Source organism: Mesoplodon densirostris, chromosome 16 (genome assembly GCF_025265405.1).
Source record: "Mesoplodon densirostris isolate mMesDen1 chromosome 16, mMesDen1 primary haplotype, whole genome shotgun sequence".
Taxonomy (NCBI): Eukaryota; Metazoa; Chordata; class Mammalia; order Artiodactyla; family Ziphiidae; genus Mesoplodon; species Mesoplodon densirostris.
In genome coordinates, this window is record NC_082676.1 from 28,211,125 (window position 1) to 28,225,932 (window position 14,808).

At 54.1% G+C, this 14,808-nt stretch overlaps 1 protein-coding gene across 1 annotated transcript in view; it reads right to left on the minus strand.

The window, feature by feature from the left end:
* The window catches only part of ANGPT4 (angiopoietin 4), a 38,785-nt gene extending 25,018 nt beyond the window's left edge, over positions 1-13,767 (minus strand). Inside the window, exon 1 of the mRNA XM_060078349.1 lies at positions 13,459-13,767. Coding sequence (XP_059934332.1) covers positions 13,459-13,767 — 309 coding nt within the window. The remainder of the gene's footprint in view (positions 1-13,458) is intronic.
* Positions 13,768-14,808: the final 1,041 nt, after the last annotated feature.

Here is a 14,808-nt window from a genome sequence, read left to right on the forward strand (position 1 = left end):
TGCTTTTAGTCTATAAAAATGTCAGCTCACCATGCTGCCCCTGCGTCTTTTTTCTTAATCTAATTTGGAGATTGTTCTAGATTCATCCAGGGAGACCCGCCTTGCTGTTTTAACAGCCTCCCACTGTTTGCTTATAGCTGGGCTGTAGGTTATTTCCAGGCTTTTGCCATCACACCAGGGCTGCTGGGAACATCCTGTCCACTTGTCATTAACTCTCTTGCAAGGCTGCTTGGGGATAAATCCCTTAAACCAGAACTGCCGAGTTTAAGGGTGTGTACACTAGTGATGTGGACAAACTGCCCTGGGCAGAGGTTGTGTCTGTGGTTCCCACACTGCGTCTGGAGGAGGGGCCCTGAGCCAGGGTGTTACCTACTCGAATCCTCCAACACACATCCACATGCCCCATCTCAGGAGCTCCCAGAGCTTCTCCTGTCAGCTCCCTTCTGACTTTCAGGTCTGCCTATAAGTGTCACCTCCTCTGAGAAGCGTTCCCTGGCCACCCCATCAAAGGTAACTGCACCCCAGTCCTACTCTACCAGCCAGGACTGTGGTTTCTTCACAGCATGTCATGCATCTGAAATCACTGCAGTCATTTCCTATTTGTCTCTTCCCCCCCACAGGAATATCAGCCCCAGGAGTGCAGGGCTGCCCTGTTCATGGCCACGCCCTCTGTGCCTCTAACAGTGCCAGGCACATACGAGGTGCTCAGAAACTATTTGTTAAAAAGAACAAATAGGTCCATTTTATGTAAGGAGCACCGGATTTCCACTGAATCATTGTTTGGCTGCTAGAAAGAAGTTTGGACATCCTAACCCAGCCCCAGCTGCCCCTGGAGCCCTGTGAGAAGTATGGCCAGAGGGCCAGAGTGCTGGGCAGACCACTGGTCCAAGGGCAGGAAGAAAAGGGGAAGAAATGCTGCACAGAGACTGGAGGGCAGGGGGGCAGGAGCCGAGGGAGGCCCACGGCAAGGGAGGTAGCCAGCCTGTGGTATCTGCAGGAGGAATGTTCCAGAAACCTGACACAGTCTCGGGGCTCATTTGTCTGTTCGACAAACTCATTCAGAAGCGCCAGGACTCTTGCGGGGCACTGGGGAGAGAGCGGTAACCAGGGCAGGCTGGTTCCTGCTTGAGGAGGGGTGCCAGGGGTGGTCCCAAGGGCCTTACTTAGCCCATTTTGTCCTTGGTCTCATCGCTCCCATTTCACAGATGAGGAAAAGAAGCACAGAGAAGATGAGCCTGTCCCCCAAGTCTCACAGCTTGGGAGCGACAGAGGCTGGCTTGGGACACAGGCCTTCAGGCTCCTGAGACCACAGCCTTCACCACTCCAGCGGGCTGCTTGTAGCAGCCAGACTCCGAGGCAGCCCCGATGATCACCCTCCCAGTACTCATGCCCCAGTGTGGTCAGACTGGCCAGTGTGACCAACAGGACACTGTAGAAATGTTGGTGGTGAGCCCGTGGTGACATCGTCACATTGTGACTTCTGCTTTGCCCCCTCTTGAATCTCTTGCTTGGGGGGGAAGCTGGCCCCCATGTCCTGAGGACCCTCAAGCAGCCCTGAGGAGGGACCCATCTGGAGAGGAACAGAGGGCCCCCACCACCAGCTAGTACCACCCTCCCGGCCCTGTGCTGGGGCCACCTTAGGGGCTGATCCTCCAGCCTTAGTCAAGCCTTCAGATGACCACAGCCCCGGCTGACATCCGAGTGTAACTGCATGGAAAAAAACCCGAGTGGGAACTACCTTGTTAAGGGGCTCCCCATTCCTGACTCTCAGAAACGGTGAGAGATAATAAATGTTTGTGGTTCCTCTAACTTCCTGAACATCTTAGGGTAACGTGTTATGCCCCAATAGATGACTGTAACTACTGTACTGCTTTTGCAGAGGTCACAGAAGTCAGACCCTCTTTCTCGCCGGCCCTGCCCCCTTTGCCTGGTCCATCACATCCTGCCCTGCCATCCGCAGGCTTCACTTTCCTCATTTTCCCAATGGAACTAACTTTGTGGCTGTGAGCCTGATGGCCAAGGTTGGCCACTCCTCCTCTGCCTGGCTCCAGCCCCTCCCATCCCCTCGGGGCCCACACAGGCCCTGACCCCTTGGCTCAAGGCAGAGGGGGTTGTCTTGTTTTTCCTGAGCCGCCAGGCCCAGACTTCCTAGGCTATTTTCCTCCCTGCAGGAGATTCTGTTGCTTTTCTTCTGGGTCAGGGCTCAGAGTAAGCAGAGTGAGTGGGCAGGGAGCCAGGAGTGGAGAGTGTCAGGGACCAGCGGGCTGTCGAGGAGGATTGCGATTTTCCACTCTCAGCTCAAGCTGCGATTCCCGACACAGGCCCGGCTTCGCCAAACTTCCAGCTGGAGCGCGGAGTCTAGCGTGGGCCTGGTGCATGGCGCTGAGAGTCAGGCGCTGGTCCAATCACAGCTTTGGTGTTTGCTTTCTGAGCCAGTGATGGAGCTTCTCTGAGTCTCAGTGTCCTCATCAGAAAATGGGGCTCATTGATTCCTCCTTGCAGAGAGGCTGGTGTGGGTGCCTCTGTCGCCTGGATGTGGGTGCCTCTCATAAGCTGGGAAGGAGCTGCCAGGGCTCTGGCCTCAGGTTCAGCTATCCCTTTGTGGTTGTCTGTATCTAAACCTTGATCTTGGAAGGATTGTCTACAATGAGGCCCAGTGGATGAGGCTTCCTTATTCTCCCAAGTGTAGGAATTGGGAGTTTGATCAAGAGGAAGTAAAGAAGCACATTTCTTGCAGTCACTCACCTTCCTGCCACCTGTGCATCAGCCCTTACACAGAGTGGGGTGGTGTGTCCATTTTGCTTGGCAAGTATCTACTTAGTGCTTGTTATGTGCTGGACACTGTTCTAACCTCTATGTATATTAAAACCCACCCTCTGTGGTAGGAAATATTATCAACCCATTTTACAGATGAGGCACATAGAAGTTAAGCAACTTGTCCAAGGACAGACAGCTCATCAAGGGCAAATCCAGGCTGTCTGGGAGTAACTCTCCCAGGCTGCACTTCAAAGCTGTCTTGACTGAAGTGATCATGTGACAGTAACCCCAGCTCCCCTCCCAGTGCCAGCTCCACCTGGGGGAATGGAGTCAAGTGTGTTCTAGATGGAAGGAGGCCTTGCTGGGGTATCTCCCCATGTAGCAACAGGGTTTCCTGCCGGCGCAACTCTGGTGTATAACTCTGATCCCCAGCAGCCTGGAGGAAAAGAGACATTGGTCCACCCTTGACAAATGAGTAAACTGAGGCCCAGAGAGGCCGAGCATTACCCACAGCTGGTAAGTGAGGATTTGAATCCAATGGCCAAGCTCTTTCCCTCACCCATCCCCCCATCCCCCATCTCTGGTGGGCAAGGCTGATATTGAAGACAGGGTGACAGGGATAGGACCAGTGTCAGGCAAAGAGGGGAGGAGCAGGTCCAGACGTCCATTGCCACTGCCCATCACTGGGGGCAGGACAGAAAGTGGCCACAACAGTTCCCAGCACCTGAAAGCCTCGAGAGCAGGGTCAGGCCCAGGGAGGCTGGGTCTGGGCCCTGATGAACATGCTGGTCTCATCCTGGCCACACTCTGCCGACTCTCTGTGTTCCAGCCACACCAAACATTTTTCACTCCTTCAAGATCACTTTGCTCCATTCCACCTCAGGGCCTTTGCACTTGCCATCCCCTGTGCTTGGAATGTTTTTCCCTTCTCTTCCTTGCCTAGGAACTGCTAATCCACTCTTTGGATCTCAGCTCTGTCCTTCCTCCTGGAGCCATCCCTCCATCAAGGCTGGGCCCCCTATTATCCACTCCTAGAACAGGTGAGCCCCTCCCTCACAGCATGTATCATGGTTTATCATTACACATGAGAAATTACTAGGTTAGTGTCTCTTCCTTTGCTCCCAGAGGGGAAAGACCAAGTCCTCCTTGCTTACTGCTGAATCCTCATCACCTGCACAGTGCCTAGCGTGTAAGCTTGCAGGAAGCATCAGTGGAGGGGATGATGAAGTGCATGGAGGAATGAACACTCTACCTGGCAAATTAAGTTCAGAACAGTGCATATGTGCACGTGTGCAGGCCTGTATTTCTGCACATAATCCCAGAGCTTCATAACTGTAAGGACGCATGGATTTTTCATGAGGTTTCTGACATGCTGTGTGTCCTGTCACCACAAGATTGTCCCTGCCAATGACCCTGGGGTGAATGTAGTCGAGTCATTCCTCCACCCAGGGTCAATGTACTCATCTGTAAAATGGGTGGCATGGAGAGGCAGTCAGTGTAGTGATTAAGAGTGTGAGGTCTGGAGCCAGCTGGCCTGGGTTCAAGCCTACCTCCCTCACTTCCTAGATGTGTGAACTCTCTGGGCCTCAGTTTCCCCACAATAAATGGGAATCATAACAGTCCTCACCTTTTAGGGTATCATGAGGTTCAATGAGTCAATGTTTGTAAAACACGTATGATAGCGCCTGGCACAGAGACAGTCCTGTTTGTGGAGTAGCCAAAGCAACGCATTCACCCCGGAAGAGAGAAGAAGCAATAACCGCATCTCCTACTTCCCTGCAAGCAGATGCAGCGCCAGGCATGCTCCCAGACCTCAGCATGCACTAGTTATTTGGGCCTCACAGCAAACTCAGGCATGTGCTTACCATTGTCCCCAGTTTACAGATGGAAAAACTGTGACTCAGGCTTTTCCCACACTTGCAGAGCTTTAAATCTCACAGATACAAGGTCGAGTGAACAAAAGCAAATTGTAGAAAGAGATAGACAGTGTGACCACTTATATAGGAAACAAATATACATCGGTTAGGGAGGGACCTGGAGTAGGAGGTCATCAACACAGAACTCACAGTAGCCATCTCTGGTGGGGGAAGGAGGCAGGAGAGGGTGAGGGGCTTAACTGGGTTGGTAAGGTTTTGTTTCTTAAGCTGGGTTGTGGGGACAAGAAATTTCATCTGATCTTTCTCTCTACCTTTTCATACATCTAAAGCATTTCAGTTAAAATTTCAAATGCATAGAGTGAACAGCAAGGAAACTAACCAGGAGATGATCAGGGGATTGGGATGACAGTGATTTTTTTCCCTCTGTGTCTTCACACACTTCCATATTTCCCAATTTTTGCACACTGAAAATTCGTCAAAAGCTGAGAAAAACAACTGGGCTGCTGGCAAGAGGTAGAGCTGGAACTGGACCCTAGGTCAGCATGTCCCCAGCCGCTTTATTTACAGCCTCTCCGTAGCTCATCTCTGCGCCTGGGGGACCCATTTACAGTCTCTGCAGAACTTTCATATGGGGGTTCCCCTCAACTGCTTGGGAATCACCTTCCATCCTTCAGCCCTACTTGGTAGGCCAACGAGTGTTGGACTGGAGTCAGGAGTAAAGGGCCACAAGGCTCTGCCAGCATGAGCTTCTGAGGCTCTGTTCCTCTGTCCAGAGGAAGCTGTTTTGCTTTCAGCTTCAAGAGTCCCCAGTCATCTCCTTGCCTGCAGGCCCCACTAAATCTCTGCATGATTTACTTCATTTTGTCCTCACCTGAGGTACTTGTTTTCATGCTCCCCACTTGGCAGATGAGGAAACTGAGGCCCAGGGAGGAGAAAAAGGGACTTTCCCAAGATCACACAAGGTGGGACACAGAGAAGTGGGTCGGGTTCCTGTGCTGACTCCAAGATGGACTGCCTTCCTGTGCCCAAGCATGTTTTCAACAGCGGGCTTCCCTGGGCTCTGACTCTATGCCGGGCACTGTCTTCAGCCCTGCATGTATATTACTTCATTTAATCTCCACGACAACCTGCAAAGTGTCTTCTACTAGTGTCCTTGTTTCACAGACAAGAAAGCTGAGGCACAGACTGGCAAAATGATTGAGAACACACACCCAGCAAACAGTAGAGATGTGATTCAAATTCAGTCAGTGGGGTCCCAAGGCCCACGCTCAGTCTCTGTGGGATTTACCCCAGGCCCTGGGCCAAGGATGGAGGTTGTAACAGTGAGGACGCCTAGACAGAAGTTCAGGGTTCCCTCAGCTTTCAAGGGCTGCCCCTGATGACTGAGGTGCTACCTGAATTTACTCTGGCAAAAGAGCCCTAGAGAAGTTCTCTTTGGCTGAGGGCCTCCTGGGAGAAGGGGAAAATCTAGCACCTGTGAGTTTTCCCTCTGATGGCCAAGGGCCTTGCTGTTCCCCAGGCCCCAGTTGGGTACCCAGGGACCAGGTCACAATGGACATGTCTTGTTTATTGTGTTGAGAGCGTGGTTTCTGGCATCAGACAGCCTGAGTGTGAACCTGACCTCACCCTTCCTGGTCTTGTGACCTTGGGCAAGTCACCTCACCTCTTGGTGCCTCAGTTTCCTCATCTGTTAATGGGCAAACAATCTTAGGCTCATTGTGAGAATTCAGTGCAATAATTCTCACAAGGCACATAGGACAGTGTCTGGCACACAGGAAGTGTTCCATAAATGCTGGCCATAACTCCTGTTCTGTTTCTTTATCTTACCCTCTGGGTGGGAGGTAGGATTTTAAATTCCACTTTGCAGAGGAACTACTTGATGCAGGTGGCTTCCCCAGGGCCCACAGCTGGTTGGTGGCCCCACTGGGACATGAGCCCTGACTCAGGCTCCATTCCAGACATTTCAGAGCTGACTCTGGGGTTAAGCAAACGCTCAGAGGCCAGAGTCCAGGCAGAGGTTCAGGTTGAGGGGCAGACCTGGGGCCTGTTTTCTCACATTTCCTGCCCAAGGAGTGAAGGGGAAGGGGTCTGTGTATATCCCAGCCAGGCCAAGCTCTGGGGCCCGGGAGGAGAGAGCCAGAAGCTGCCCGTATGGGATGGCCTGTTCCTTTGGGGAATCCTGCATGAGGGGCTCCACTGCCTCTGCTCCCTGGTCATCCCTACGCCCAGGGCATCTGTGCAATCCATTTCTAGGTTCCCTCCTTGGAACAATAACCCCATTCTTCCAAGAAGTAGATGCTGTCCTCCCCACCCCCTTCCCCAGCCCCAAACTCCTTAGAGGAGCCAGCGGTGAGGTTAGGAAATCAAACCTCAAGACATTTTGTTCGGCAACCAAGATTCATTTCTTGTTTGGATAACCGAAGGCTGAAAATGCCAAGAATTTACGGGTAGCCTGGGGAGGCCAGGGCAGCTGGGAGCCCCGGCCAGTTTGGGAGGATCTTGGGCTGGGCCAGGACCCCACGCTGAGCTCCCGCTGGATGCACTTTCGATCCTCGTTCAGCCAGGCAAGGCCTCGCGACCGCTGGGCCGAGGGGCCGAGTTATTCTGAGGTTTGACGTCAGGGACCTGGAGCGAACAGCAGAGGCTGGGGGGCTCCTGCCCAGCCTCTGACCCTTCCCTGCTTGGCTTTGGGTGCAGAAGGGGAAGAGAAAGAGGCCCCAGCTGAGCCTGGCTGAGGGGTGGGGTGCTAGCCATCGGGCTGGTGTGTCCTGGGTCCTCCAGTGTGGACAGAGCATGTGGACACCGGGGAGGTAGAGGCAGGAGGGATGGATGGCCTAGGGGTGAGGGGAGACCAGAGCAAGAGACTGGGAGAGACTCAGGTAGACGCCAGCCAGACAGGAGAGAGAATAAGAGTGACAGAGGCACCCACGGAGTTAGAGAAAGCGAGTCAGGCCACTGTGAGAGCCCTAGGACAAGAGGCAGACAGACACAGAGACAGAGAGAGGCAGAGACACACAGAGAGATCGGCAGAGGGGGCCAGCAGTTCTCGGTACAGGTAAGAAAGTGGAGGGCTCCACGGTTTCCGGGTTCAGAGTCTGCCCCGCTCTCAGCAGAAGCTTTGCTGCCCTCAGGTGCTGGGGGTGGGACGGGAGCCTGGGGACTTGCGTTTCCTCACGCTCCTCATGTGAAGGAACGGGTCTCCTTGCGGGGCACGGGAGAAGGCCAAGTATGGCACTTCCTGGCTTGAAGGCTGGGGCGCTGAGGGCATGACAGGACAAGAGTGGGGCTTTATCGAGCACCTGCCATGGGCAGATGCTTTCTGGACTCTGCCTCTCTTGACCCTACATCAAATGTCAGGAGTAGGACCTTTCACTCTCCTTCTTGCAGCTGAGGATCCCAGAGCTAATCCGAGGTGGACTCAGGAGCCAGGCGCTAACCACTGGTCTGCACGGCCCAGCGAGGGAAGCCTGCTCTCCAGCTGGCTCTGTCCCCCCATCCCTGTCCCCCAACGCTCCTGCTGCAGCTCTTCACCCAGATGAAGGGGTGCAGCAGAGCCAAGAGCTGATGTGCAGCCCGCTGAGCTGATATCGGCTCCAGACATGAGTCACTGGGGCAGAGGCTTCCAGGGGGAGGGAGAGGGAAGAGGAAGAGGAGACTAGTAGAAGGAAGGGGAGGGGAGGGGTGCCTGGAGGGGAGTGAGGATGGGGGAGAGGGAGCGGGGGTGGGGCACCCCCATGCCCCCTGAGCATAGGCAGGAGGACACCACAGCAGAGTCCTGAAAGAAGAGAGTAGGTATTGGAGGTTCGGGAATTCTGAGGCGGAAGGGAGCACCCCATTGTCTCAGGTCAGGCTTCTCCCACCTCGTTGACACCTGCAGAGTTGGAGAAGGAAGCTGGACTTTGGGTCTCGCTGCTGTGCCCTTCTGGCAAGGTCCTTCCCCTCTCTGGCCTCAGTTTGCTCGCCTGTATACTGGGAACAGGGAGAGGGGTTGGGGGCATGGGCTGAGCAGGTATTGGCTATGGCGAGCTTGCAACAGGGAGGCTCTTCCCTGCACCGTCCCAGCTGAACGAATCTTGCTGAGAGCTCAGTCTGGGAGGCCAGTCTTCCCCAGTCATCCCTGGTCATCCCTGATGGCCGTGGTGATGAGAATATTTTGAAACTCATTTTTTTTCTCTTCTGGGAGATTACAGCAGAAGCCAAAAAGAGGCCCTCAAGTTTCAAATACTCTGAGATAAGCCCAGACCAAGAGAATACACAAGAGAAGAGCCAGAGGCAGGTCATGGTCACAGAAGGTAGCAAGCATCCCTAACTAGAGGGAGAGAGATGACTGTTCAGGGGCCTTGTATCTCTGAGCCAGGCGCCACATGTCTCATCTGGGGGAGGAAGAACTCAAGAATTGCAGGATTTGTGTTTCTTTCCAGGGAGAACTCCTGATAGAAACAGCCAACATTGATTGAGAATTTACTGTACGCCTGGTGCCGGGCAAAGGACTTCATATGCATCATCTCATTAAATATTCATAAAGGTAGATAGTGTTGTCACCACATTTTATAGGTGAGGAAACTGAGGCTCAGAGAGGTGAAGCAACTTGCCTCAAGTCACACAGTCAGAAAGGGGCAGAATGGGTCTCGAATCCCAGAAGTTGGGCTCCAGAGTTGGGGCTCTCACATTCCAGGCTATGCTGCTGCCAAGGAGGTGACAGGATCCAGAGGAAAGTGACTGCCACTGGGTCTGACCTTGTGGCAGGCTCCACCGGCACAGGGTGACCTGGCATTAACCCAAAGACCAAAGGGCATGAAGGGGGCACTCAACGCAAGGGTACCCAGGAGATGGCACAACAAACCTCTGCTTGGACCCCAACAGAGACCAGGCAGGATTGGGGACCCCCGAGAATACCAGCATGGACAAGTGACACTCCCTGCCCCAAGGTTACCTGCTACCCTTGGACTGACTTGACCAGGATTGAGCTTCCCCCACCCAGTGGTGCAGAGCTCCAAATAGAGATGATGCTGAATGAAGTAAAAGCCTACTGAGCTACTGTATCCTTGCCCAGGTGAGCTACCCCACGTCTTCATATGTTGTAGCCGGGCAGCAGGCTGTGAGTGGTGCTTGAGTGGTCTCACTGGTCCTCCCAGCCACCCCCTTAACATACTGTTCTTCTCTCCACTTTGCAGAAGGGAAAACTGAGCCTTGCTCATCAACAGCCACGTGGCTGGGGCCGGGATGTGAACTCAGGTCCACCTGATTCCCACATGGAGAGGACACTCCACCGCTAGATAAAGAGGCGAGGTGGGTGACTTCCTGACCTGAAAACCACTGGTTTAAATCCATCATTTGGCTCAGCCAATGTTATCCAAGCACTAGACACCCAGGGGAGTCAAAGATGGATGAGGGGGTGAGACCTGGGGGAGAAAAAGCAGGTGAGAGGTGAGAGAAGTGTCCACAGGAGAGGTGACAAAGCCTGAGCCAGGGCAGTGGCCAGGAAGACAGGAGGATGGCCTGAGAAGTTGGGGCAACAGGATGGATGGGACCTGCTGCCTGGGGGTGAGTTGTGGGTGAAGGACACCCCAGGGCCATAGATGACCTACTGGCTGGGTGGTAATGTCTTCAACAGGACAGGTGGGCAGGGGAGGGAAGAGCTGTTTCAGGCAGCTTTGGAGTTGAGACACTGTGAGCCCTCGGAGAGGAGATCAGGAGCCCATCAGATGTTGGTTTGGTGTCACTGGGGGGCAGGTTGGAGACGGTGCTGCTGGAAGTGACAGGGGCAGCCCTGTGGGTTGTGCCACGAAGTGTGAGAGGAAGCAAAGAATGGAGACTGTGTCCTAGGAAACACCAACATTTCAGGGTGGGGGGAGGAGCAGGAGTGGCCTGAGAGATTGGAGGACCCTTGTGTATCCATGCATTCATCCATTCAACAGACATGTATTGAGCACCTACTATGTGCCAGGCACTGTTCTAGGCCCTCGGAACCCAGTAGTGAACAAAACAGACATGGCTCCTCCCTTCTTGGGGCTCACAGACCAAAAGGAATGCTTTTAAGAACAGGTGGTGGTAGGTGTTTGTTAAGGGAGAAAACCAAAGCTGAGAAAAGGGACAGAGAGTGGCAGAAGGATTGTGGCTATTTTGAATGGGGTGGACAGGCAGGGCCTTTCTGAGGAGGTGACATTTAAGCACTAGACCTGAGGTGGGTCAGGAGTGAGCCACAGAAGTGTCTGGGTGAGGGGTGTTCCAAGCTGTAAGGATTTTTGTTCAATAAGAGAATAACTAAAGAGAATGGGAGTCCTAGGAGGGTTTTGAGGAGAGGATCTAGCTTAGGTTTTAACGGGACCCCTCTGTCTGCTGAGTGCAGAATGAACTATGGGGGTCAGGGTGGAAATGGAGCCCAGGGCAGCAGCCATGATGACCATACAGGTAGGAGATGGAGGTGGCTGGTCCTGGGTGGAGGTAGGGAAAATAGTTGGAGTAGCAGCTGAGGACTGGCTGATGGAGACTGTTTCTAGAAGGATGATATTGGTCAGCAATATTAAATTTGCCAAGAAGTCAAGTAAGATGAAGACTGAGCCGTGGCCATTGGATGTGGGAAGTGGGAAGTGGGAAGTGGGAGGCTACTTAGGGAAAGGAGGGAATGGAGGAGGAAGTGGAGGCAGAGCTTGTGGATTTCTGAGAGCCAGACCAGACGTCAGAGGGTGTGGGGGTTGGAGAAGGGGCTTGTTCTCCTTCCTCCTCATTCTCTTCTTTCTCCTTCTTTTTTAACATGGGAGATACTTGGATGCAATTAAGGACTGAGGGGAAGGAACAGCGGAGAGGGAGGTGTTGTTAGAGAAACAAGAGGGCATGGTTGGTTTGAGGAGGTTGAGGGGCTGCAAGGGATGGGACCCACAGGTAGGGAAGAGTGGCCTTGGCTCATGGAGGAACACTTCCCTCTGAGCCAGAGAAAGGCCCTGGGGACTGGTGGGTACACGGGTGAATCTGCAAGTGTGGGGCAGGCCCCATTTCTCTTTGAAGTAGGAGGTCCATGGTCTGGTGAGAGGATGGGCAGGGGGTGAAGATGGAAGCCTGAGGAGGAGGTGAGGTTTGGCATGACCCTTATGGGACTGGAAACAGCTGCCTGAAGAGACACACACAGATTTCGAGGCAGCATGGAGCCCTCTGGGTTGGGCTCTGGTGTATGAGGCCAAGAGCTCCCTTGAAGGAGGATCCAGGGGTGGGATGGTGGCAGCTGGAAGTGCTGCAGGGCAGGAGGGGTGGAGGGCGAGTAGGCAGGGAAGATGGTGAGTGGGGGGCTAGGGAGATAGACGGCCAGGGCAGGAGTGAAACAGGAGGTTAAGTGTGTATTCGACTGTGTGCACAAATCAGCTTGATTAGATACATATAGTGCAACCTCTCCACCTGGGGGATGGCTCAACCCAGGGTATGCAGAAGGCAATCCTTTGGAAAACAGGAGGAAACCACCAGAACTTCAGTTTATATGATGTCATATCTTATCTTCTTAAAGTTCCATTTTCACTTGTCTCATACCCTGTACATATTATATTAATATGGGTGCACGTGCATAAATTCTAAATAAATATGCGTGTATTGGGGGAGCGAAGCATTGTTTGCTGATCGGGCAAATGATTTGAAAAATTTGGAAACCATGGGTAAGGAGGGACTGCTCCCCATCTTGGACACTACAGGATGCCTTTCCCGCCCCTACCCCACCCAGGGCCAAACCTGCCTCGTTCACCTCTGTACTTCAGTGTCTTGCCTAGGGCCTGGCACATGGAGGGTGCTCAGAGTGTCTGCTGAAAGTATGAGGACAGGAGACCCTAGAGTGGCCCTGGCCTTGGGCCAAAATGGCAGTGGGGTCCTCAACTCCTTGATCTCTGCCACGCTGTATTCAATTCATCAGCAGAGTCCATTCGCGGCCTCTTCAGAATATACTAGAACCTGACGGCTACACCCCCTCCCCCAGCCCTGTCCTGCTCCACACCTCGATCACTTCTTGCCTGGTGGCTGCAGTGGTCTCTTCCTTGGGCTCCCAGCATCGAATCTTCTCCTACAGTCTATTCTGTTAAAACTAAATCAGGTGTTTCTCACCTGCTCAAAACCCTGCAATGGCTCCCGTGATGCTCAGAGAAAGATCCAAAATCCTTCCCAGTGGCCTCCAAGGCCCGACATGGTCTGCCCTCCCCTCATCTCTCGGATTTTGTCCCTCACCCCTCTGTCCTCCTCCTTTCTGCTCCAGCCACACTGGCCGCCCTGCTGTTCCCCAGGTAACCTAACTACATTCCCACCACACAGCCTTTGTACTTACTGATCCCTTTGCCAGGAATGCCCTCCCACCAGATACCTTCCTGTGTTGCCTCATCACTTCGCTTGTTCTCTGGGCTCAAACGTCACCTCCGAGAAGTCCTCTCGGATTATCTGACCTCAAATAGTCACCTCTGGTCATTCCTTGCCTTTTCCCCTTTTTCATTTTGCTTCACCATCTGACAGAATAGATATTTATTGTTCATCTCTTTATTGCCTCTTTCTTCCACTAGTCCAGATGGGGGTGTACGGTTCTGTTTACTGTTGTATCCCCAGTGCCTAGGTTGGGCCTGGCCCTTAATCGGATGAATGAATGAATGGCAGTTAGGGAGTCAGGTTTCCAGCTCTGACTCCACCCCGTCTTGCTGTGTGGCCTCAGGCTCCTCTCCTTCTGGGCCTCATCATCCCAACCCTTACAACTCGGAGACAAAGGACCTATCAGCCCAGCCATCTGTGTCCAGGGCAGGCCTCTGGGGTAGATGTTTCACCTGCTGCTTGCTGCGCACCACCCCCCTGCAGGCCCAACCCTTACCTTCTGCAGCCACTGTGTGTTGTTCTCTAGCATTTTTTCCAGCTGTCGTACCCGCTGAGTCGGCCAGTCCCCTAGGTTCAGTGCGGCTGCCGGGGAGTCCCTCTGAAGGCTGTTGGAGCCCCCGAAGGCCTCGGGCTCGCGTGGGCAGGGCTCAGGCTCAGGCAGCACGAAGGTGTAGCTGCACTGGCCGTGCTGGACTCGGTGTGCCCGGCGGCGCCCGCCAGCCTCCTGCCCCCTCCGCTGGGCCACCGTCGTGGTGGCCACTATGAGGAGGAGGCCACTCAGCAGCATGGCTGGCCGGGAAGGCATCCAGAGATGTGATGGCGAGGTGTGTCAGGTCAGAGCCCAGGGGCCGTGCCTGTCCACCGCCTGTCTCCCTGCCCAGTTTGCACCCACCGTGGCCAACAGTGGCCAGTCCCGCCTGCACAGCCGCTGCAGCTGCAAAGCCCTGTTTGGCCAAGCTCCGTCCAGGCGGCTATTTATACTTGCTCCAAATACCACAGCTGCTCCGCTTCCTCCCACCGCCTCAGGATCCCGCCCCAGACACCCCCTCACCTCTCTTCTTCCCCCTTTCCCTTCCTGCCTCCTCACTCTTGTCCGCACACTGCTGTGTCCCTGCACTGGCTTGCCTGCCTCGCCTCTGAGTCCTTGGATTATCCAGGGGAGGCCTGGCCTCCCCGCCTGAGCGGAGGAAAGAAAACAACAGACACACAAACCCCCAAGCTGCCCGCTTTGGAAAACCAAAGGCAACTGAATTCTCTCTTCCTGTCTCTGTCTCTCGGTGTCTCTCTCTCCAACCTCCCCCCACAGGGAGGCTGGGATCTCAAATTTCAGCCCCCAACGCCTTCCCCTTCTCTCCCCGCTCCACCTTCCCCCCTTTGATTCCCAGTTAGCCTTGGAACACAGTGAAGTGACCTTACAGGGAGCAAAGGGGAGGGGGGCAGACGGGTGAGGCTGGGGAGGAGGCAGCCAGTTCAATCTGTTTCTAGAGACAGAGAACATCCTTGCAAAGCCAGGGAAGTGGGCGCCCCAGCCGGAGCGGGCTCCCATCCTCCTTTCTCCCTCAGGGCCTGGAGGGACATTGGGCCTTAAGGTTGCCCTGGCTCCATTGCTGTGACAGTAATGAGAGATTGTCCTGTCTTGGGGCAGATTGTTCTGGGGCCGCCTTTGGCTGGAGTGGAGAAGTAGATTTTGGGGAGAAGAGCCTGGGGTGCAGCAGTGTCTTGACCAGCTCCCGAGTTAGCGGCATCTGACTCTAAATCCTCCTGCCCCAACTACTGGCCCTGAGACCTTGGGTGGGCAACTTCACCTCTCTCGGCTTCCATATGCTGGTGTGTAAGCTGGGTAAAC